Source organism: Coffea arabica, chromosome 2e, assembly GCF_036785885.1.
Source record: "Coffea arabica cultivar ET-39 chromosome 2e, Coffea Arabica ET-39 HiFi, whole genome shotgun sequence".
NCBI lineage: Eukaryota > Viridiplantae > Streptophyta > Magnoliopsida > Gentianales > Rubiaceae > Coffea > Coffea arabica.
The window spans coordinates 5,020,981-5,043,895 of NC_092313.1; the positions used below are offsets into that span (position 1 = coordinate 5,020,981).

The 22,915-nt window shown below is 36.1% G+C and overlaps 2 protein-coding genes across 2 annotated transcripts; one reads left to right on the forward strand and one right to left on the reverse strand.

Annotated features, from left to right (window-relative positions):
* Nucleotides 1-10,286: 10,286 nt before the first annotated feature.
* LOC140036531 (abscisic acid receptor PYL4-like) lies at nucleotides 10,287-11,754 on the forward strand. The gene is made up of 3 exons (XM_072078347.1): nucleotides 10,287-10,424; nucleotides 10,638-11,349; nucleotides 11,495-11,754. The coding sequence occupies exons 2-3, from the start codon at nucleotides 10,707-10,709 to the stop codon at nucleotides 11,542-11,544; spliced, it is 693 nt and encodes a 230-aa protein (XP_071934448.1). The 5' UTR covers nucleotides 10,287-10,424; nucleotides 10,638-10,706; the 3' UTR covers nucleotides 11,545-11,754.
* A 4,311-nt stretch (nucleotides 11,755-16,065) lies between these two features.
* LOC113730308 (protein trichome birefringence-like 33) lies at nucleotides 16,066-20,164 on the reverse strand. Its single transcript, XM_027254928.2, has 6 exons — nucleotides 19,787-20,164; nucleotides 19,448-19,664; nucleotides 17,669-17,840; nucleotides 17,279-17,478; nucleotides 17,002-17,160; nucleotides 16,066-16,831 (listed from the first exon to the last, which is right to left on the reverse strand). The coding sequence occupies exons 1-6, from the start codon at nucleotides 19,983-19,985 to the stop codon at nucleotides 16,492-16,494; spliced, it is 1,287 nt and encodes a 428-aa protein (XP_027110729.2). The 5' UTR covers nucleotides 19,986-20,164; the 3' UTR covers nucleotides 16,066-16,491.
* Nucleotides 20,165-22,915: the final 2,751 nt, after the last annotated feature.

The window sequence follows — 22,915 nt, forward strand, 5'->3', positions numbered from 1 at the left end:
GAATAAAAAAAAAAAAAACCCCTAAAACACGACGGACAAATAAGTATATATCCCTTCTTTTTAAATAAATAAAAAACTACTTTGGTAAATTATCTGCAAAGTAAAATAGTACACATAAAAGCATTTGCTCAATAAAACATTTAAATAAGGAATACCATGACAGGAAATGAAATTAGTGAAACTTAGAAATCATTTGCAAAATGTAACCAGTCGTCACATAAAAGCCTCAGAATTTATTAAAACGTAGGTAGCCTATCAGTGCTGCTGTCCATGTTAAATCAAAAGGAATACCGGTTATGCACTATATTGTTCTATGTGAACATGAAAACCCATATTATCTCACAGTTTAAAGTATCCTTGGCACCATACATATTTCTCCCAGCAGTTAAGGTAAAAACAAAAGAGAGAGAGAGAGAGAGAGAGTGAATATATTGAAGGGGCCTTATTTGGATAAACACCTCTTTTTTTTTCTTTTTTTTTGACAAGCACGTATCATAGTCCTGTACTTCGTAGTCTCAAAATACTAGCCAAAAAAAAAAAAAAAAAGAAGGTATACTATTGATGAATGGGCCCAAATTGTTGAATTTTCATTCTCATGTGCTGTTATCTTTCACTGATCCTTTTGTCCTTCATTTTTTTTTTTTTTTGGACCACACTGAAAAACTGCTAATTCTAGAAAAGCATACCCATGTAGTAAAATTAGGCAATAGTGTTCGGAACTTTAGACAATTATTTGCTCAACAGTACAAGATCACCATGATAATAAAGAAACCTACATCTAGGTAGCTTCCTAATCTTTACTCTAGCATTGTCGAACCTGACTTGTCTAGAATAGACCTGATATTAATTGCCTGCTGTGGAAATGGCAAAAAAGAAGGAAATAAATCAACTGCGTAATTTCGCAGAAAGACTTTGGGAAATTGCATTCCCTTTGCAAAGGCGAGCTATACTTAGACTGACATGGTGGCACTGATAGGGAGAAACATCTCGAAAAAATTCATCAAAGAATCTAATATGTAAGTCAAGAATCAAACTTTGATCCAAAAATTTAAATTATTAGGACTTGAACCCTTATTTACATATTAACCGTTCTTTCTCTATCTTTCGGACCAGTATAGGACTTAATTTTTTACTCATAAATCTAACAAATCTCCCCATTCACGCGTAATCCTCACATTAAACCCAAATTTACAAACTCTTTTTCGAGCCCATTTAAATACTTAACGCAAATCCACCTTATCACCTAAGGTCACCTCTTCTGCCAAATACGGACCCACTTTTCTTCAACATTCAAACTGCATTCTGGATCTCTGTCAACCTTTGGCTCTCTAGTCTAACACTAACCGGACCTCCTGCCAAATTCATGGCGTACCTGGTTTAACACCAACCAAACTCTTTGGCATTTCGCTCCATCACCAAGAAAAGAATTTTCACTGGTCTAATTCCGAGAAGAATCTATTTGCCCATGAGTAGCCCAATCTCACAACCTGAAACTCTGATACTAATTTGATAAGGAGAAACATTTCTAGAGAATTCACCGAAAAGCTTAATATGTAAGTCAGGAACTAAACTTTGACCCAAAAGATTAAACTATTAGGTCTTGAGCCTTACTTATATTAATCCCTCTTTTTCCATTTTTAAACAGCATTTGACGGTCAAGATCGGCTCAGCGGAGATTGAGTTGAAAGCCATCTACGATTGCAATGATCTTGGTTTTAGCATTTGTTTAGGACTTTAGTTGCGCTGAAAGAGGAATCACTATACTTCAAATTGAAGAAAAAGAGATTGGCACAAGGTAGGCATGTCCTCTACAACTAGATCACGTCTGAATCCATAAGAGAGAACAGCACACAAGTAAATGAGAGGACACAGTCCAATCCAAAACCAAATCGCTGAAGTGATGGGGCACATAGAAGTTCGAAATAGTAGAGTACCCAAAGCGATAAGCAAGTCTAGTTTAATTTCTAATCCAACAGCGTGGACTTGAAAAATTAACTTTCCTTTTTTGGTATTTTGGAATTGTACCACTTACTCTAGTGAAATGTACGGATGTAACAGACTCATCAGCTAGTTTTTACTTCTTAAGCTCCGAGTATTCTACTAGTTTCAGCCACTGGGACTTTGGTCCAGCGGTCATCCCAAGCCTTCTTAGGCTTGGTGGTGCGGGAGGTCAAGGGTTCGAACTTTACCTCCCACAAAAATTGTCACATTATGTGACGGTCTTCATTGATCAATTTCGATGGAGTTTCTACTCACATCGTCCCCTCTCCCCCTAGAATAGGCTAGCTTAGGTTATAGGAATTCTATTGTATCGACAAAAAAAAAAAGAGTATTCTACTAGTTTCAAGCTAGTTGCTTTAGGGTAACAAATGTTCATTTTTCAGTTCGGTCAAATTTTAAATGTGTTTTAAACTTTAAAAAGAACTTGGTTGCAAGTGTTCTGGATTATATATCTCATAAATTTCACTTGAAGCTCGAAATATTCATCTACCGGCATATCTCTATTACAACAGCTATTCTTTCACAAAATTTAGGAATGCTTAATTGGTTGCAATTTCTCGAGCTCATTTTTGTTGCTAAGGTACTTTCGTACGTAAAACTTTAAGAAAAGATAGAAAGCAAACTCCAGTAGGGACTGACTGATATGAATGAACGGGGCAGGAGGTAGCTACTATCAAGATTTTGCAAATTATTAATTTTGGTTGCTATGACTTTCTGCTATTTGAAGTTTTATTGAAGAACTTTTTCCGCTATTTGAGAAAAAAGCACACGAAATTTCATAAAGCGTAAGTAAGACATTCGTAAATCTGGCTCCCGTTTTTACCATACGCAAGTGATAGATGGATTACATTTGACATGAAGATTAAAGAACTTATTATTCATAGGCAACACGATCGAGACTGCGTGCCAAAAGGATTTACAATTTCTTCGTGTTACTATTAAAGATCAACATGAGAACTGAGAAGGCAGTAGTGTTACGAGAAAAAAAATAAATTCTTTTTTTAAAAAAAAGTGCCGGAGATTAGGGGAATATAAATATTGGATAGACTAATGTGGAGTCAATTTGTTTTGATCATAACTTCTAAAATGCCAAACTAAATTCGTTGTGCCCTTTCACCCCCCCTCTACATGCTAAGTTTCAAAAGACCCAAAAAAAAAAAAAAACTGACTAAGTCTTAACAACAAATAGATCAACCTCAGCTACCTAATCTTCCCTAGATCACGGTGTGGGATAGATAAACTTTGCATATATATATATATATATATATATATATATATATATATATCTGCATAGAATCTTTCTTGAACCAAACACCCCTATCAAGTGGGCACATAGAATAAAACATCCCAACTTAAAAAGCAAGCATGAAAGCTTTTGCTCATCTCTATCTCTGCTCTAATCATATTAAGCGTTTTTTTTGCATTTCTTGTTTCTTTAACATTTGATATTTGGCTCAACCGGATCCAATTCACTGACTAAGTATTTGGCATTCTTCCATATTTAACATGCATGTTGGTAAGATTAGTCAACCTTGCTGATATTTTATACCATACTTGTTTAGATCAATGCTGAATTATTTCTAACTAATCATTAAAGAAGCAATGGTTGCGTTTATTTCTCACTTTTTTTTTTTTAATTTCATGTGAATTATGCATGAATGGATGTTTCTAGTGCTACATACAATGTACTCCGGAATTAGGCAGACTCGAGTTCTAAGGTTATCTCCAGTTACAGGAAAATGTCATCGATCCATGCGCTCAAGGATCAGTTGGACTTTTTTTTCTACAAGTAGCAATAAATTGGGAATATGCCCATTTAAATGCTCTCAAGGTAAACTGCAAGTTGGTACTAAAACAATGGATGGATCAGGTTGACTTAAAGGGCAAAATTTTCATCTCTTACAACCACAAAATTACGCCTTCACTTCAAAATATAAATAAATGACATTGCACCTCTAGTATTTTCATTAATTCTTGTTTTGAACTTTAGAATTCTATTTTGACATTGTTTACAGTTATCGACTATGGTTGCTTTGCCTCTCAATTTTCAATATTTAGTATGCGTCGATCCTAAGATTGCGAACGAGTCCCAAATCACATGAATCGCGCCTATCAAAGGTTTAGGTATGTGAGTAATTTGGCCTTTCATAGTGCATATTGCGTACTATGCCATTGCTCCTTTTCTTATAAGGATGAACGCTAAATATCAGTCATCAAGAAGCAAGCAATATGGACATATTGTTAAATGTTTGTCTGCGTAAATCAAATTAAATTAATCTCTTCAAAACTTTGGAGTACAAAATCTTCAAAATAGATGTTAGAATAGAAGCAAGAATTGACACAATCATTAAGGGTGCAAAATGACATTTGCTTCAAAAATTCCATCTTTGTGTGCTATTCAAATGCGACTTCTCTAGCACGAAGATGTGGTAGCTATATATATATATATATATATATATATATATATATATATATGGAACATTCATGAAATATAGCTAAATTTACCCCACTAAAGCGTATGCTATTCTTGCATAAAGTTGAACTAAAACTAGTTGAACAATCCTAGATGAAGGGAATTTTAGCTTCACTTCTCGTTGTTGAGAAGTTAAGCTAACTTTATAATCAGGCATAAAGAAATTTAAAATAAGAGTTTTCCAATGGGTGCCCTAACAGAGCAAAAATTTGCCGAACATTTTTTCCCTAACGGCAAATAACACACACACACAAACTAATAAATACACACGCACAAGCAGTTAACGAGAGAACAGCCCAGAAGTCAGTCTAAGGGGGACCCACAAACCAACACCATCCAACCAATTGGTGACAGGAGGTGCGACTGAAGACCTTAAATCCAGAGTAAAGACCTCACGATCTTTCGACGTGGAATGGTCAAAAATTTACCTAACATACCATGTATATAAATATACTACAATTATACCCTCGGTTAGTATTTGTATACATTCCTTATTTAACCTTATTTACTATCTCTTATATTCATTTACTGTGGTTTTTTATAGGAAAATTTTTACATTTTCCATAAAACATTTTTCAAACACCCTTTTATCTCACAAACATCAACTCACTACATTACATTTTTCTAACAAAACCCTTTAAAATAGCGATCCAAACGAGACTTTTAAAAAATATGATACTTGAAATATATCTTAACGAATGCTAAAACAGACCCATCCATTAAAATACAAACTAGCATCTTTAAGTTGTCTAATAACGTTGTAGGCATATTTGTGTTAGGACCTTAACAAAGACGCAGGGTGCACGAAGATAATAGATAATCACTACTTTTGCAAATTGGTTGAGGTGAAGGGGGTAAGAGCATCAAGGTAAAACATAACAAAAATCTTTTCGAATAATAAACGTCATGCATGATCATGATTTATTTCATTACGTGCCTTTCAAATCTCTCTATCATCGCTTTGATTGCGGGCAATACTCATATTACTCTTTTATTATGAATAACACGAGAAAAAGAAATCTGCCCCAGCGGCGGGTGAGATATTATGATATTGTCAAGTTGCAGAGCGGGATCTCAATTTTAGGGTTTAGTTTTAAGAATAAACCAGAGGTGATATTGAGCAGCACGCCGGCCAGTGGTACCGGGGAAAGAGTGGGCTGCGTACTGCTTTCTAAAAAGAAACGAAATTTTTTTTTTAAAAAAAAATACAAGGAGGATCAAGTTGATCAAAGTGGTTGGAAACAGAAAAAAGGAAAAGGACAAGGAAGAAGAATTCTTGCACACCGGAATCATCTCTAAAGTTGTACGACAAAGCAAGTTAAATAGTAAAAATGCAACTGGGAGTAGCTTACTGCAGTGTCAGAGAGAGAGAGAGATAGATTGAACGGAAGAAACTAAGAAAGTAGTAAATTATATGTCCACTTGGTGGGTATGGTGGCTGAAGTTACTGAACTAGCCATCTTGTTCCCTGTTACATCTTCAAACTGTACTGCACTGTTAAAGTGATGAAAAGGTGGTTATGAACTCAAAAGAACGGTACTATGATTTCCCGTCCCCCCCTCTCATACTCTTTCCGAAAAACAATTGCCAGACGATATCATTTCTCCAGTCACCCCAGTCTTGGTTAATGAGAAAATGGCTTTCTTTATCGCTGTAAACAGGGACATTAGGACAAACCAACAAACCTGCTTTTGTGGGTTTGGACAAAACCAACAAGCCTGCTTTCACCACACATTTGTGAATGTAGTCGCTCATTGGATAAATCTTTAGCTAGAAAGGACATCGCGAGTCAATTCCGCTGCAGTACTTCACAGCCGGCAAAGCCAAACAAATCAACCCATGAAGTTGTTGAATGGCCAATGGGCAAACAGCATGCATATATATTAATTGTTCATCGACTGTTGATCAACAAAGCAATGAAAATGTGCTTTCATGATTTGTCCATCCTTGCGTTACGTCCCCCCCCCCCCTTCCGATATACAAAAAACTGTTACCTAATCTATCTCTAAATAGAAATTCTACAAGGATGGGAGTTTATTTGGATGATTTATTTGAAATAATTACTGTAACATTTTTTATAATGTGATGTATATGAGATAAAAATGTGATTGAAATTTATGAAACAAATTATTTTATCTGAAATTATCTCAATCCAAACAAACCCTCTTGGGATATCAAAGAATGTGACAGAGAAAAAAAAATCATGGGATATCACAAATGTGATATATATATATCACGTGCCAATCCCAACTCCACAACATGCAAGAATATACAGCCAAATAAGTACTCAAAGATGTTCCAATATATGCATGCCTTATTTGAGTTGTATCGTACCGTGGTCACAGCTTTCTTCTTGTAGTATCAATCTTTCTTTCTTTTTTTAAAAGAATATATTATTATTCAAGAAGGCGAAATTGAGCTTGAACAGTTGGATTCTAGTTTTGACAAATGAGATTCATGGACGAACAAGAGATTGATGAATTACCGGAAAAATGTGTACAACTATTGATTACTACCATAGGCATATATTGGAAGTGGGAAAAAAGAAACAGAATCATCTAGTACCCTTTTTTTAATTTTTTAATTTTTTTTTTTTATCTTTTCCTGTGCCATCGTCTAAAATTATGAAAATGTGAAATTTGAAATACACTGGCTAGCAGCTAGGCGGCCACTCCTATTTATTTTTCTCGTCCGATAAATAGTACAGAGATGCAAGTTGCATGGAGATTTAATAGCTTGCGGCCGCACTTGCATTGCTTTTATTGTTTACATGAGAAAAGATAATGACTACCACACAGTTTGCAATCATCTCGTTTGGGTTATTAATGGCCCGGCATTAATTGTATATTCACATGTAGCCAAGTCCTTAGGGCCCTTTTCTCATGCTTAGTCTTAGCCTCTCTCAGGGGATGTGACTACGCTTCCAACTATCTCCACTTTCTTTTATTTATTACAGTATATAATATTTCACTTACATCACAAATACATTTTTTAATTTACTTTTTTATATTTTTAATAATTTTTTTATTTCACATATATCATATCATAAAAAATATTACAGTAATTATTTTAAATAATATTCTATTCAAACAAACCAGTACTACGTAAAACTTCGACCACCCCATAAAGTACAAAGAAAAACTATACAGTGTTTGGATAGTGTATTATTTGAAATATTATTTGAAATAATTACTGTAGCACTTTTTGTGATTTGATGTATGTGAGATAAAAAGGTGGTTGAAAATATAAAAAGGTGGGTTGGAAAATGTGTTTATGATGCAAGCGAAATATTATTTGGGATAATTGAGGTATCCAAACAAAAGATTTCTACTTCTTGACTCTTTTTTTTTCTTCTTGACTTTTGAACTTCGAGAGTAGGCACTTGTAGATCGATACGACTTGTTCCATATGTCTTAAATAACACATTTTTTTTCTCCCCTATTTTCCCTTCAATTTGCAGTAGCTTAAGGAACATTCGAGTTCGATTAACCGAAACGATCGAAAACTCTATATATAAGTCCCTGTGGGGGTTTGGATAGATAAGTCCCTCGTAGGAATCCAAAAATTCTCGACTTTTGGAGTTATTGTGAGGATTAGATTTATTTGCGTAAATTCTTACTTTTGTAAAAAAATGTAGAAAGAAAACTCTATATATACCAGAACCCAACGAAAAGGAACAGTAAGAAAGACTGAAAGAGTAAAGAGCTGCAAATGTGGTCAATCGTGGTTGACTTGACTGATAAGCTTCTTTCACCTCACTCACGGCAAGTTCGAATTCAAGTATGCCGTCTTGGTATTCGGAATTTCGGAGGAGGTAACCTTTCCCGACTTCTGAACCTCTTTTCTTTCCCTCTAAATTAAAAAGAAAAGAAAAGAAAAGAAAGGTACAAATGTACATGTGGTAAACGAAAGGTGTTTAGTTTACCATACAAAGCTATTAATTAATTATGTCGAGCCAAATTTCAATAGATAATTAAAAGGCCAACCTCGTAAACATGATTTGCCAAATTAAAAATGATGATTAGGACTAGTGGTGCTTAATGCACACACTACAACAAGTGGATACTCTCAAAGAATTATTTTGAATTTTAAAAATGAGTGTGGGAAAAGAACGAATTAATACTACTATGAGGGTTAAAAATTTCTCAAGTATTTGAAGCACTTTAGCGTTAACACTAAAATAGCTTAAAGACAAAAGTTAGTGTCTTATTATCTAGTTAATAATGCACATTGTAAAAATTATAGATCTATCCTCATCGTGTATTGACATGGTATGAGGAGAAATTAAGGGTTTGATTTGCGGTTCAGAAAATGACGAGAAAATTAACACCGTGATGTCTCTCATAACAAAGATTCAAAGGAATATCAAGTAGAATTTTCGGAAAATCCATAGCATCTTCCAAAAAATTTCTGAAAAACTTTTACCAAGTTGGAAAGGACCGGTAAAAGAAAACATTTTATCCATCACAGCTACTGTGAAAGAGCCATGAGCAGCAAAAGAATCATGCATTATATTCCCAACCCCCAACCAGCAATACTGTGAGATATCCATAATCCATCCATACTCCCAACTAGTGCGACATTCATTGATCAGTGCCAGTTTTACGATTCCATCAGAGTCACTTGACGACCTTCGCCGTTATCTCAAGCTACTGATCATAGAGTGTTCTTGTATTTTGTTTGCCTGCATGCCCTCTTACTCTTAGCGAAGTCGTAGCTGGCTGTACTTCCAATTCCAAGCCTCCCTCGCCCATAAAACGGCCAAATGACGACACCCACAAACTACGTGAACTCGCTAGGGCGTCGGCAGCCTTTTTATTCTACCTCCCGTCACATATCTATACAATTATATATAAAGAGAAAATAACATTATTAATTTATTGTGTGGTGTAAACACATAGAGTGTACTTAGATAATAAATCGTTTGAAATAATTTTTTTGAAAAAAATACTATAACATATTTTTGATGTGCCGTACGTAAGATAGAAAGATGATTCAAAAATATGCTGATAACGTAAATAAAAAAGATTCGTAAATAATCCCTTTGAAATTTCTGATTTACCCTTATTATAAGGGGAAATTGGTCCCATATATATTCCAGAAAAGAACCCCTTACAATCTGCAATTAGTTATCTTATTGAGATCGATTCACAACTTCTTCGCACTAACTACTTCACATTTTCTAATAATAACTTCCTTTAAAGTACTCCATCCGTCCCATATATTTAGTCATATTTGGGGTATGTGCTTTTTATGTATAGTACACTCCACTAAGAAGTTTTTTCTTTTGTTACACTTTTACCTTTAATTATGTGTTGTTCAAAGTAAAAATAGAAAGCAAGTCCGTCACATTTGTCTTCATGCATCATTAATGAAGAGCATAGGGAAAACTTCAGAGTATAAAATAGTTAGAAATATCAAATATGACAAATATTTTTGAACAACCAAAAAATAAAAATATGACACTTTTAATAGAACGGAGGGAATAGTAACTATTGATTTTTCAGATAAATACATACACACACCTATATATATATATATATATATATCTGTCGTGATATGCAACTTACGATAATCATTCATTTTCTTGAACTAGCACGCCGCCTAGGGTTCGTAAAATGTCTTTGCTAGTTTACTGAGGGCATTTTCGTCATTCAACATCGAACATACCTAGGATGACGAACTAACCTGGCATATCTCGTAATTACAAGGAAAGAGCATGGGCCTTTACATTTCAAGACTCTGTCCAAACTCCAAACAGACAAAGTTGCAACTTGCTCATCCACTTGCACGGGTCCGGCGTAAGCTGTTTGGTAATCAAATCAAATGCAACCCCCACAACACACCCACCCCCACAGCCCCGCCCCCCCACACCGTCCTCTCTCTCTCATCCCCACTCTTCTCTTCCATCCCACCCCCAGGCGTAAAAGTTCTCCGAGGAAAGATCAAAGTATTGCAACTAGACAAACATTTTATATTAGTTTTAACTTCCTTTCTCTGTCCACCGTATATATATGTATCCATTAGCGTCAGTTCTTCATATATATCATCATCCACCATCCAAAGAGAGCAGCTAGATTTTGGTTTCTTTGGTTTCTTTGGTTTCTTGCTTTGTTTTTTTTTTTTTCATTCATTTATTCTTTCTCACTTCCTTCATTTACAGATACACAGATAGAAGTCGAGGAGCCATCGGAGGGGGGCAAAAAAAAAAAAAAAAGAATAGGAAAAAAAAATGCCTATGCCTTCATCCCTTCAAATCCACAGAATCACTCCTCCTACAACCACCAATTCCGCAGCCAGCCCGGCCGCGGCAGCCATCAACTTTCAGAAACACGGCCAGCTCACGTGGGTGATTCCAGTGCCCATCTCTGTCCCCGAGAATGTCTTGCACTGCCACACCCACGCGGTGGGTCCCAACCAGTGCTGCTCCGCGGCTGTGCAGTCCATCATGGCTCCTGTCGACACCGTGTGGTCCGTGGTGCGACGCTTCGACAACCCTCAAGCCTACAAGCACTTCCTCAAGAGCTGCCACGTCATCGTCGGAGACGGCAACGTGGGAACTCTCCGAGAGGTGCACGTGGTGTCGGGTCTCCCCGCGGAAACCAGCACGGAGCGGCTGGAGATTCTGGACGACGAAAGGCACGTGATGAGCTTTAGAGTTGTGGGTGGCGAACACAGGCTCCACAATTATAGGTCCGTCACCACTCTCCACGCCACGCCGGACCATAGTGGGACAGTGGTGGTTGAATCCTACGTTGTCGATATACCGCAGGGCAACACCAAGGAGGAAACTTGTGTTTTTGTCGATACCATTGTGCGGTGCAACTTGCAATCGCTGGCTCAGATGGCGGAAAACTTGGCCAAAAATAGCAACAGTAAATCATCGTGACCACTAAATTAAATTACTATATTGTTTGTGTATTTGAGATATTTTTCTTTCTTTCTTTCTTTCGTATTTTTGATTGATGATGGACAGAGTTTTTCTCTTTTTTTTTTTTTGTTTTATGTATGGTGTTGTAGATCATGGAAGCCCAGAACAGAAAAGTGGTAGATTGATAGTCGGATTCTGATGAATCCTTTGAGGTTGGTTCGCAAGATGATTAGTTTGAAGGTGATAGTTTTGATATAAACACGGACTCTTGATGATCATATTCATGTGTAGTACGGAGCGTAAAACTCTTATTTGTTTCTTCCATCGATCATGTAACCATCGATCGATATGTGTTAGATGTTTATGTCACTATCACAGTCATTCTCTTAATTATCTGTTTTGATCATCATCCACAGTGCCTTCCTTCTTGCTTCCATTCTCTTCTTTAGGTGGTTCCTTCCATTCATTCATATGTAACAATTCCACTTTAGAAATGATTTCTACCATCGCCTTAGCCTCACTCAGCAGTCAGTGCTGATGAATATCGTTGATTAATGTTTAGTATGCATTGTACATGGACTGTGTTAGGTGTTCTCCTACACCTTGGCAAGAGTATTCCTTTCTAGATTTCAAATTAAACGGAAATATTCTAATATTTTGGCCACTGCCACTGACGCCCCGCCTCCGCTCTGGATTAATCTAATACTAGTATATCATTAAGATTCACTTACATGGTACTATATCTTTTTTTCTTTCTTTTTTTTGGTTTATGGTTAAAGCTAACAACGTACAATGTGGGAATCAAAGTCAGGCCATAAATATTTATACTCATCCCACTACACCAGATTACATTTTTTTTTTCCCCAGATGTACGTATAGAGGATAGGATATACGTTTCAAGGCCAAGTAGTCACAAGTCTGGATTCAGTAAGTTATTGAATTGTTAAAGGGATTCAGTAAGTTATTGAATTGTTAAAGAAGTCTGGATTCAGTAAGTTATTGAATTGTTAAGTGTTAAATCTAATACATTTGAGTGCATATCACATTCAGTGATAAGTGAATAATTTATCACTTAATTTTGGGAACAAGTATTGCCGAGAAAATTCAGTGTCATTTAATTAATTCAGATGTTCAATTTTTTATTATCAAACAATTTGAATATGTTAAGATCTGAATCCATTGAATTGAGTTTAAGTGCTGAATTGGATTGAATTGAGTTTAAGTGCTGAATTGAATTATCAAACAGTAGTGGCATTTGTGAGTTGGATTCACGAGAGGACATTTTTTTATATAGTTTTTTCTAAATTCTAGTATGGTGCCACTACTACCCAATTGGCGATCCATCCAAACATAAGCAGCTCTCCTCTTATTTGTTGAACGCATTGCATGGAACATTCATGAACTTAATTCACTGGTCGGAATCTTGCGAAATTGTGCTTAGAAGTTCCGAAAACTACCAGTGTACATACCGGGCAGGCAACTTGTTGCGAGACTCAGAAAAAGTAATCCAGCTTGCAATGCAATGGTCCCTTGGACTAATCATGATTTGTTTAAGCATAAAATCTCATCCGGACCGGATAAAACTACTCTCGGCACGGCGCCCTTTATTCGTGAAACACGATGATTAGATAATTGTTAGCGGTGCAATCTGGACAGATTAATGCATGTTGTAGTAATATATATATATATATATATATATATATATATATGTGTATATATATGTGTGTGTGTGGTGGCTAATTGCAGCTGCTGGTTCAAAAATGAAAACCGAAGGCCTCCTAAATTAAGGAGAAAAGGATTTTTCCGTGCGAGGGGAGGGGCACATGAATGTCCGAGGAGAGTTGGAATGGAACATTTATTATATTAAAAAGAAAGAAAAGAAAAAAGGTACAGCTAGTTGCGGGTGCTGTGTGGAAGAATCAACACAGCCTGCACCCCCAAGTTGACGCTGATGACCAACTTGCTCTCCAAACAAAAGCAACTTGTTATAAGTATTTTACTTTTCGATGCCTCTCAATTTCTTTTTCTTTTTTTTTATATATAAAAAAAATTACTAGTGTTGTTGTTTCTGCCTTCTGGAAGGAAGGAAGGAAGGAAGGAAGGAGATGGGAAATGGAAGCAAGTTGGTTTGCAAGTGGGCAGCAATGCTTTAATTGATCGATCTCTTCCTACTACTTGCCTAATATATTTTGCTATGCTACTTGCCCATTCTTTTCCTCTGTCTTTTTGTGATTTAACTTCCAAAGAATCACGAGACGACATATCTGCGTACTCCCCAATAATAATAATGAATAATCTTCCCCCCCCCCCCCCCCCCCCCCACCGGGACGCGACTGGACTTCCTTGTTTTATCAATTAAACTATTGGCTGTCGATTACTATCACCATTTTTCATTTTCTTCATCCTGTTACAAGTTGGACCCAAAAAAAATTTGAGATGTAGGATTTATCTTGATGGTGGTAAATTTTAATTTACGAGAACTTGTGCCATTTGAGTCCCAGAATGACTATTTCAAACAACTGCCGAAGCCAAGGACGGAGATGAACAACCGCCGCCGAAAAAATAAAACTAAAAATACAAAAGAAGCAGAAGTCTACCCATTAGACATTTTCAGTTGTGGGTATTGAATGAGAAGTGATAGACTGATCATTAGAGTCAAATTAACTCCTACTCCCACTAGTAAAATTGTTGATTTGCGGTAGGCATTATTGTCAATATATACCACTGTTAGCCAAAGAAATTCAACAAGCGTTTCTCTGCTCACCTGAATATCGGATATGTAGGGATAGTGCCAGTGATTATATATATCTGAAAATTTATAAGCAAATATTTGTCTAAAATGAATATCAAAAGCTTCAGCTTCGCCATTGCCTTTTTAAGGCATTATTAGGTGGTGAAACTTGGCGCTAGTGAACTAATCCAAAACTACAACTAACTAGTACAATAATGCTTTCCCTTTCTTTTTCTTTTTTTTTTTTTCGTTATAAAAACAAAAGTCAACATTATTAATAAAGTAGTTGAAAATTGTCCCGCATCAATGACAAAAAATATATATAACATATCACAGATATATCTGACTTGAAAAGTAATTAGATCTAACAGAGTTACGAAATAGGAAAAATTACATTGTGAATCACAAATGATCAAATATGACAAATTGAACTACAATGCTTTTGGCTTTGAATGAATTTCAACATTTAACAACTAGAATAGAGTTGGCGGAATTTTTTTTTTTTTTTTTTACAAGTGGTGCAGATTAAGTTGACATTACTAAGAATGAGTGATAAGGTAAACAATTCTTCCTTTCAACATACGAGATGCTTACCACCAAGTTGCATGAAAGCGCAATCCATAGCGGAAATTAACAGAGGGTACTAGGATTTATCTAAAATTTCTCCCTAACATGACTGTGTTTTTGAAGATGACTTGGACCAGATAAAGTTTTTCATCTTATTGTCTTCTTCTTTTTTGGTTTTCTTTTGATCCCCTATTCGCGGCTAAAATGAAAAAGTCAGTAGTCCTCCATCGTTGCATACAATGAAAAATTGACAGCCCTAGTCTTCTTTATATCTCAAGAATTGATGTGCTAAATCGAATCCAAAGCGTATCATGGATTCAAACACGTGAGCGAGATGAGAGATGCGTTGGACTTCTGGTTTATCTCTCTCGTGTTAAACCTCCTATCAATTGTAAAATTAATGCTACAAAAAAGTCATAAAAATCCCTTTCTTTCTCCATAACATAAAGATCCCTTTTCCTTCTCAGACTCGCGCCTCTTGCTAGAACCTCTAACCTCATTCTGCCCCCACCCATTTCAATTCTTTGGTGTTACACGATACATACTTCACATCACTTGACAATGGCCATGGATCTCTCTGAGTTGGTTTGGTTTGTAGGACAAAACTTTTATATAATTCCATCCTACCATGGAAAAGAAAACCAGGCAAAGACAAAAGGACATCATAATATAACCCACCTTCTTTTTTATGCTGCCTATTAAAAACAATGACCTATCGTTGCTCCAAAAAATAAAAAAGAAGAAATCACCTTTTGCCCTTTGCTGCCCCAACACAGCCAAAACAGAAGATAGTAACTTGCAATCGAGTATATATGCATGTATAAGTTTTTTTTTTTTTTTTTCTCTGTATAATATTAATGGAGTTGAATATAAGATTGAGGAAGCTGAATAGAATAAGCGATTCAAGCAACGCATGCCAAGAATTAAGACTAGACTGGGCCAGGACCCATGAAAGAAAGCTCAGGACCATTACTGCAAATGAATCCTTTTCAGTTTTAACCTCAACCACCACTGGTTAAGAGTTCAAATGATATCGAATTTGTTCACTCCACAAAAAGTCGCTTGTAGTGTTGACAAAGCCAATCAGCCATTACTCTCCTGTTGAATCACCACTTGCGTTGCAGAGATGATTCATCAGAACTTCCCAAATCCACCATCTTTTGGAAATTTTTAAAAAAAAAAAAAAATCAATCGTTCGGAGTCACATTATACTATTCCAGTGGGGATTGAATTTTGCAGTACTGCTTCTATATTCTTGATTCACCGACTTACTTCTGGGCCAACTTTTCATTCCCCTCCCGATTCACAGTTCACAGCATAAGAGGCAAGGGGATAAGTCGTGGACTAACTAATTCTGATGATTTTGGTAATGGGGGCCCATAGTCATCATTCAAAGCATTCCGAGTCGTCGATGTCTATGAGTTGTCTGATCCAATCCAAACTGTGTATTTATCTTCTAACTGTATCGCTTGCGAGAACATGGACTCCACAAACAAACTACCAGCCTTCTGATTGCCCCAATATGAAAGTATGCAATTTTCATTGGGCAAGCGTAACCTTAAGATGTACAAAACTACCAAGGCCCAATATTCGTCCTTGGAAATATCCAACTAAAATTCTGACCCACAATCTATGTTAAAAAGCCCAAAACCAAAAAAAAAAAAAAAAAAACCTTCTCCGTCCGCTGGAGAGGTCAGTGAGCAACCTCTTTCGTTCACTTTCCTCCACGAAAGAAAGAAGCCAAGGCTGCGTGCAAATCTTTGATCTGATCATCACGTTTTGGAGCAGCAGCTTATATTGGTTTGTGCTGTACAAAGAGATGATGGTTTTTGAACTTTTAAGATGAAGTCAAGGATAAAAGAGCTTGGCAAACAAAAGCTCGTTCCAGGTATCATGGAGGCCGGGCAAACACCAATGCGTGCAATCGGCATAGCTGACAGGGTTGGCTAGCTGCTGCGGGGTGAGGGGACTCCATTGTTTCTTGTAAATGGATGTATGTGCATCCTTTCGGTAACCTGATAGCTGCGTGATGTTGAGAAACGTTATAGGCACCCTGGTTTTTCTGAATTCTTCTCCGATCACTTGCATTATGCTTTTCCGGGTATCTGAACCCCAATAATTTGGATCTTCTATCAGCTTGGTCTCATTATAGCAGTTCCCATCTGGACTGCCGCCCCACTCTATGCTTCTGAAACGGGCGTCATCAAATCAATTTACATCGAGTAACTACCTCTGTATTATGCAATAATATAAATGTCGAAGTTTTATTCCGTGGATCACGAAAGATTAAATACCATTTCTAACATGGATGCTAATTAATTTTTACGTGCACATGGCAGAATAGGTAGTAGTACTTACTTTGCATGAGAGGGTGACATGCTAGCGAAGAAGACTCTAGTTTTCTTGGGATCCATATTCCTCTTTATCCATCTTAACATAGTTTTCATTCCCATACGATAAGCATCGTCCGTAGACACTTCCGCAATATCTTTCACTTCATCATTAAAAGACCCTTGCCTGTTGTTCGGATTTTGTAGATTTTTCAGATCAGGTCTCACAAAAATGTATATCTAATTAGATAAAACAAGAACGATCAAATGAGCAACAATCGTATTGAGGGGAGTGTTTAACATACAGTATCTTGAATGTTCGGCCGGTCATCCACCACAGGTAAGTGTTGAAAACCATTATATCAACTCCTTTCCAATTCTTTCCATGCTTAATAATTGAACCTTTACGGACTAGCCTATCAGATATTCTGTGTACGATAGCATCGTCCGAGTTGGACTCGAGGAGAAATGGTGCCCAGTAGAATTCGATGGTTGCATTGTATTCCTGGTCAACATCAAATAATTAAGGCTGCTAAAATATTAGCACAGATACATATATATATATATCAGTGTACAAATGCTATGTTGTATTTGCATGACGGTACGAGAATGAGATATATATATATATATATATATATATATATATATATATTGACAAAGCTAAATCATACTACTAGTAATTAATTCCAACTCACCTTTGCTGTGAATATAGTAAGTGAACCGTTAGTTGTCATGGATTTGGCGTCTTCAGGGATGAGTCTGTGGAGAAGGCAGACCATGGAAACGTACTGCCCCCTGTTTAGGGAATCGCCGACGAACATCATTCTCTTTCCTCGAAGCGTTTCCAGCATCAACGTGGCATTGAAACTGCAATTTTTATTTTTATTTTGAAAAATGCACAAACACTGTTTATTGCTCCTTGCCGGCAGTAATTAACTTGGCACACAGCAACTAAACTTGCAGTTTGAAAACGGATTATTGTTAATTCAGATACTGAGATGGTCCGTAAAGCAAATTGGAGAGAATCATATTCATCAGTCAACACAACTATTTGTATTAAATTATAGTAGTAAAACTGTAAAACATGTTCAAGATCTTTTTATAAGTTTCAAGCCCAGCCTATATTAGTTTTTAGGATTCCAGCAGCATAACGGGCGATGTAACCATGAGACTTACTCACACTTATATTATACTTTCATATATAATGGATAGTAAATTATTATTATTTTTTTATAGCTGGGGATTTTAACAATTCACAAATGTTTCTGAAAATCAGGAAAAAATTACTAGTTGAAAGCAGTCTGTAATTTTCAAAGTCATAGAGTTTTTAATATTATTATTCCTATTTTCATGGAATTCAGGCAAACCGGTTCTCCAGGTCAAAGTATTTGCCAACCTGCAGATAGCAGTTGGCATATTTATACACGTTATTAGAAGTAGGTCCAATATCCAGAGTTGGATTTTTCTTGATTTGCAGTGAGTGATTAGGGGCTTCCGTCCCGTCTTTGCAACAGGTCAAGTATAAAAACGACAGGCGGGTGGAACGGTTGAACCACCGCTATACTTACTACGAAGGTGGCGATGTTAATGTAAACCAAGTTTGAGAATCACTTTATTATTATTAGTATTAGTATTAATTATGGATGGTAGGGTAGACCACACTTTTCACAAAATCCACCAAAAACGACTGCGTCGGCTTCTTATTACCGGCTCACCATGAACACCACCATATGGTATTAGCAATTTTTTTTTTTTTGACAAAAATGTTTAAAATATTATTGATATCAAAACAAGTTATACAAATTTGAATAAAGATCCATATTGAATTTTACAACAGCATCCTTAGACACTTACTGAGGAGGAATATTCCTCGTCTTGCACTAACTTAGTAGCATAGGAGCTAATTATTCTACTAACTTAGTAGCAATTGGTTAGCTAATTAATATTTTCCTATTAAAAGTACCAGAACTAGCTTTTCTTTTTCTCCCGACAATATAATATTTTTTTCCCTTGTTGAAACTTTTTCTAGAACAAAAAATGTTCTTGTCAAAAAAATGGGAAAAGTGAAAGCTGTTCCCTCCTACTACCTGTGCTCACGCGTAGAGTATACGACTGAGAAGCACCTGGACTTAGTCTAGAAAGCCCAATGTTATGGACTTTGTCATTCACATTGAATTCCAAAACTAATACTACTAATATTTTGATTTTTTTTTTTTTGAAAAAAAAGAGTAAAAAATAAACAGGGTAAAGACTAAAAAGAGGAAAGTGCAATGCAAGTTCTTGTTGCGATTAACAAAGAGATTAAGGAAACCTGCAGATTCCCGTTATATCCGCCGCATGATTCAGGTCAAATAATTCATTCTCAATACCCAGACACGAGATCGTGAGAAGATCGAGGGGGAGTAAGAATCACTAGTATCGTACGGCAAAGGCTTTAATTATGTTGTTTGTAAAGAAAAGAAAAAGAAGGTGACCTGGGAAGTGTACAGCCATGAGGCTGCCATCTCCAATACTGATAGTCCTTATCAGGGCGGCCGTGTTCTTGGCATGTCAGCTGCGGTTGAATATACGGACATTCTGATTCCTCGTACAGCGGCCGGTTCACCTCGTCCAGAACCCATCTCCCGCTAAACACATCACATCCTTCCTCAGTTTCTCCGATGGCAAAAGGCAACTTCCCTCCGTTCTTCTCTTTCAACGCCAATAACCAACAAACAAAACCAACCCGTCAATTGATATTTCCAGCTCGTGAAGCTCTAAACAGAAAAAAAAAAATAGAAAAGACGATAAGATGAATCTGTTATGTTACTCACTGGTAGGTGAGATGGTTTGGTGCTTGTTGTGTTTAGGATGGTCAGAGTAGTCAAATTGGCCGAAGAGGCAGCGCAAGTCTTGGCTGTAGAGGATGGTGACGAAGGCAACGAAGGCTAGGAAGGTGAGGAGAATAGGAGAGACCCTGGCCTTTTTCAGCAGGAAACTGACTCGAGAAGACGAGGGAGCTGGTGGCTTCATTTGAAGCCTGAAATCCTATTGCCTCGTGCCTTCCGAATTCGTTTTTTCCTTTGGTTGGAAGGGTGACACTCCTCTATGATCAAGGGAAAGTGTCATGTGTTGCAGTGGAATTGGTAGATTAAATATAGGATTATTACAGGTCATATGAAACCAAGTTCAACTTCGTGGCCCCACCTAGCTAAGCTACCACACGGAATAAACAAACAATACTAACAACGCTTCATGAATAAGTACAAGAGATTTTCTAAAATACCAAAATGTGGAAAGAAAAAAAAAAAGGAGGAAGAAGAGAAGGGTAATGAAGTTGAAAAAAAAAAATGCTTTGTTTGATTAATTTCGTGCTTTTGCTATCATGTTCTTAACACTTGTTTTCCTGACCCAAAAAAAAGCAAAATGATTTATATTGTAGTAGTATTTGAAAGACTGTACGTAACTGGTGGTGGATGACTTGCAAAGGTGAATGCATAGAATCAAATGGTAAAACATGCCTCTGCTCATTAGGTATAATAGTAGAGATGTCAAAAGCAGGCCATCATCAAAACCGCCCTTTCCCTCTTGGGGATAGCCAGGTAGGTAAATAACAGCCTTCTTGACATCAACTGGAGAAAGGCCAAAAAAAAAAAAAAAATTAAGTGCTGCATCGAGTATGCGATGAGAGACTGTGAATGAAACCGAGAAATTTCTCGTACTGGTATTTTTCACCAATGTGTAACTCTAAAGGGAAGTGCCCAACCATCCAAGTAATAATTGCCTTTGTATTTCGTCTAAGACACCTAAGCGAATAAAAAAAATGATGAAGAAAAGAGGTATAACCATCATGGAGTAAGAACTACGCGATTCATGCTGATTCAGATTTGCACTAGGATTAGGAACGACATAATCATCATTGAGTTATTCATTTTCAATTTTTCCCTGGTACCTTGGCATTACAAAAAGAAAGTGGGAAGGGAGAGAAAGAGTGTGGTAAATAGATGAATTGGCATCATAATACAAAGAGGAATAAGACCCTCCATCGCCAGACGATGATATCTGCTTATCATATGATGACCTTGTAAATTGATGGGCGTTTGTTAGTTAATTACTTTCGATTTAGCCGTTTGTTTCATGAGAACGATGGAGACTACATATATGTTTAGTGGGTTATTGCCGGTTAATTTGTAAAACTTGAATTGATGGACAAAAACTTAACCGCCACTTACATATGGGGAATCAAGTGCCAGTTTTGAGTGTGATTCATGATGACTGGAAAAAGCAGCCATAGTTTTTGCTTGACTTCTAAGATAAAGAGTTGTTGAGAAAGATGGCACATCAATTTCTTCAATCCTCTAGTCTGCCACTGATCGATCATATACAGATTATAAAAATAGACCAAAAAAATAGTAGTACTAGCTGCCTTTTGGTTGGGGTGCCCAGCAAAATGTGCTTATTAATGGTTTTGGAGTGGTTTAGGTGGGTAGTGAGTGAGTTTTCTGTTAAACGTTTCACTTCATTTGGTTGGCAATGTCTATTTTGGGTTGGGATTTTGATCCTCCCGAATTTTCACCTTCCGCGTGGAGCAGTTATCACATTATCATCGGCTAAGACAGCTAATTAAACAAGAGTAGCATCATTCATTAATCATTCATTCAAGAGACAAAACAAAGCTTTTTCTTATTTCAGTGGGTGATCGATGTATTCTAACCAATTAATTTGATGTCCGGATAAAATATTGATGATGATTGATGATGAGTAATTGAGACAATATTAATGTGTTTCTTGGTTCGTCATTCATTTGTATATGGTTCAGGCTCTTCATTTTCGAAAACAAAAAAAGGTTGCCTGCGGAATTTGACAAACACTAGATTGATAGAACGGGTCTAGTTTGTACAGCCTGTTGGCACCAGCGATCAGATTCGGTACCTAAACATCCTCGTAGTACAGAGCATTTTAATCCTCTGAATAATGGCTGACAGATAGAAGAAAAAGTTCAATTCAGTATGGAGCTTTTGTTAGAAGATGATAGTAGCCACATTTTATACAGCACATGACTCCTCTATGCGATGAAAATAAAACAAAAGATGATCCACCTCTTAATTTTTAACTACTCTCGTGTGTAATTACACGATAAAATAAAATAAAAGATGATTCACCTCTTTATTTTTAACCATTCCTGCGTCTGTATTTATCACAAAAGCATGTCGTGATATCCAGTTACTTTTTGTAACTCAACTCAAAATTAGTGGACCTCAAAAAACTCAAAAACTTCGGCAATTTTTTTTTTTTTTGGGGGTGCTACCCAGCGGCCTCAGCGGTTAGCAAAAGAAATTAGACGATATCTCAGCCATGAGCCAACTAAAATTTTGCCGGTACCTTAGCATAGTTTTTTTAAAAAAAATTTATTGTGAATTTATACAAATATAAATAATTTAAATACAAAAATTAACAACAATCCTATATATTCATCTATATTAACTTTAAAAAATTAATGTATTTTAAACGTTCAATTATTTACTAATTTTTAAAATTTGTGTACATACTTTCACTCTACTATGATAGTATACATCAAATCATGTACTCCATATAAAAAATTTGATCGATATTCTTTTTTTACAAATATTCTTTCAGATAATTTAAATTTTTGTAATGACCATAAATATAAAACTATATATTCATAAGTAGAAAAAAATCCAGCAATTCATTTTTCTTTATCGATAAATATTCACTTTCAAACAATATTAATAAATCTGTTGGTATAACAGTTAATTCTCTTTTTTATATTAAGTTACTTCAAAATTCACGGAAAACATGATGAATAATTTAAATACTAATCAACGATATGATAATGAAAGGAAGTAATTTAAAATATGTAAGATTTCAATAATTGTGATTGAGAAAATAATTTGAAATATGTAAGACTTTAATAATTGTGATTTGAAAAAGGTTTTATTATA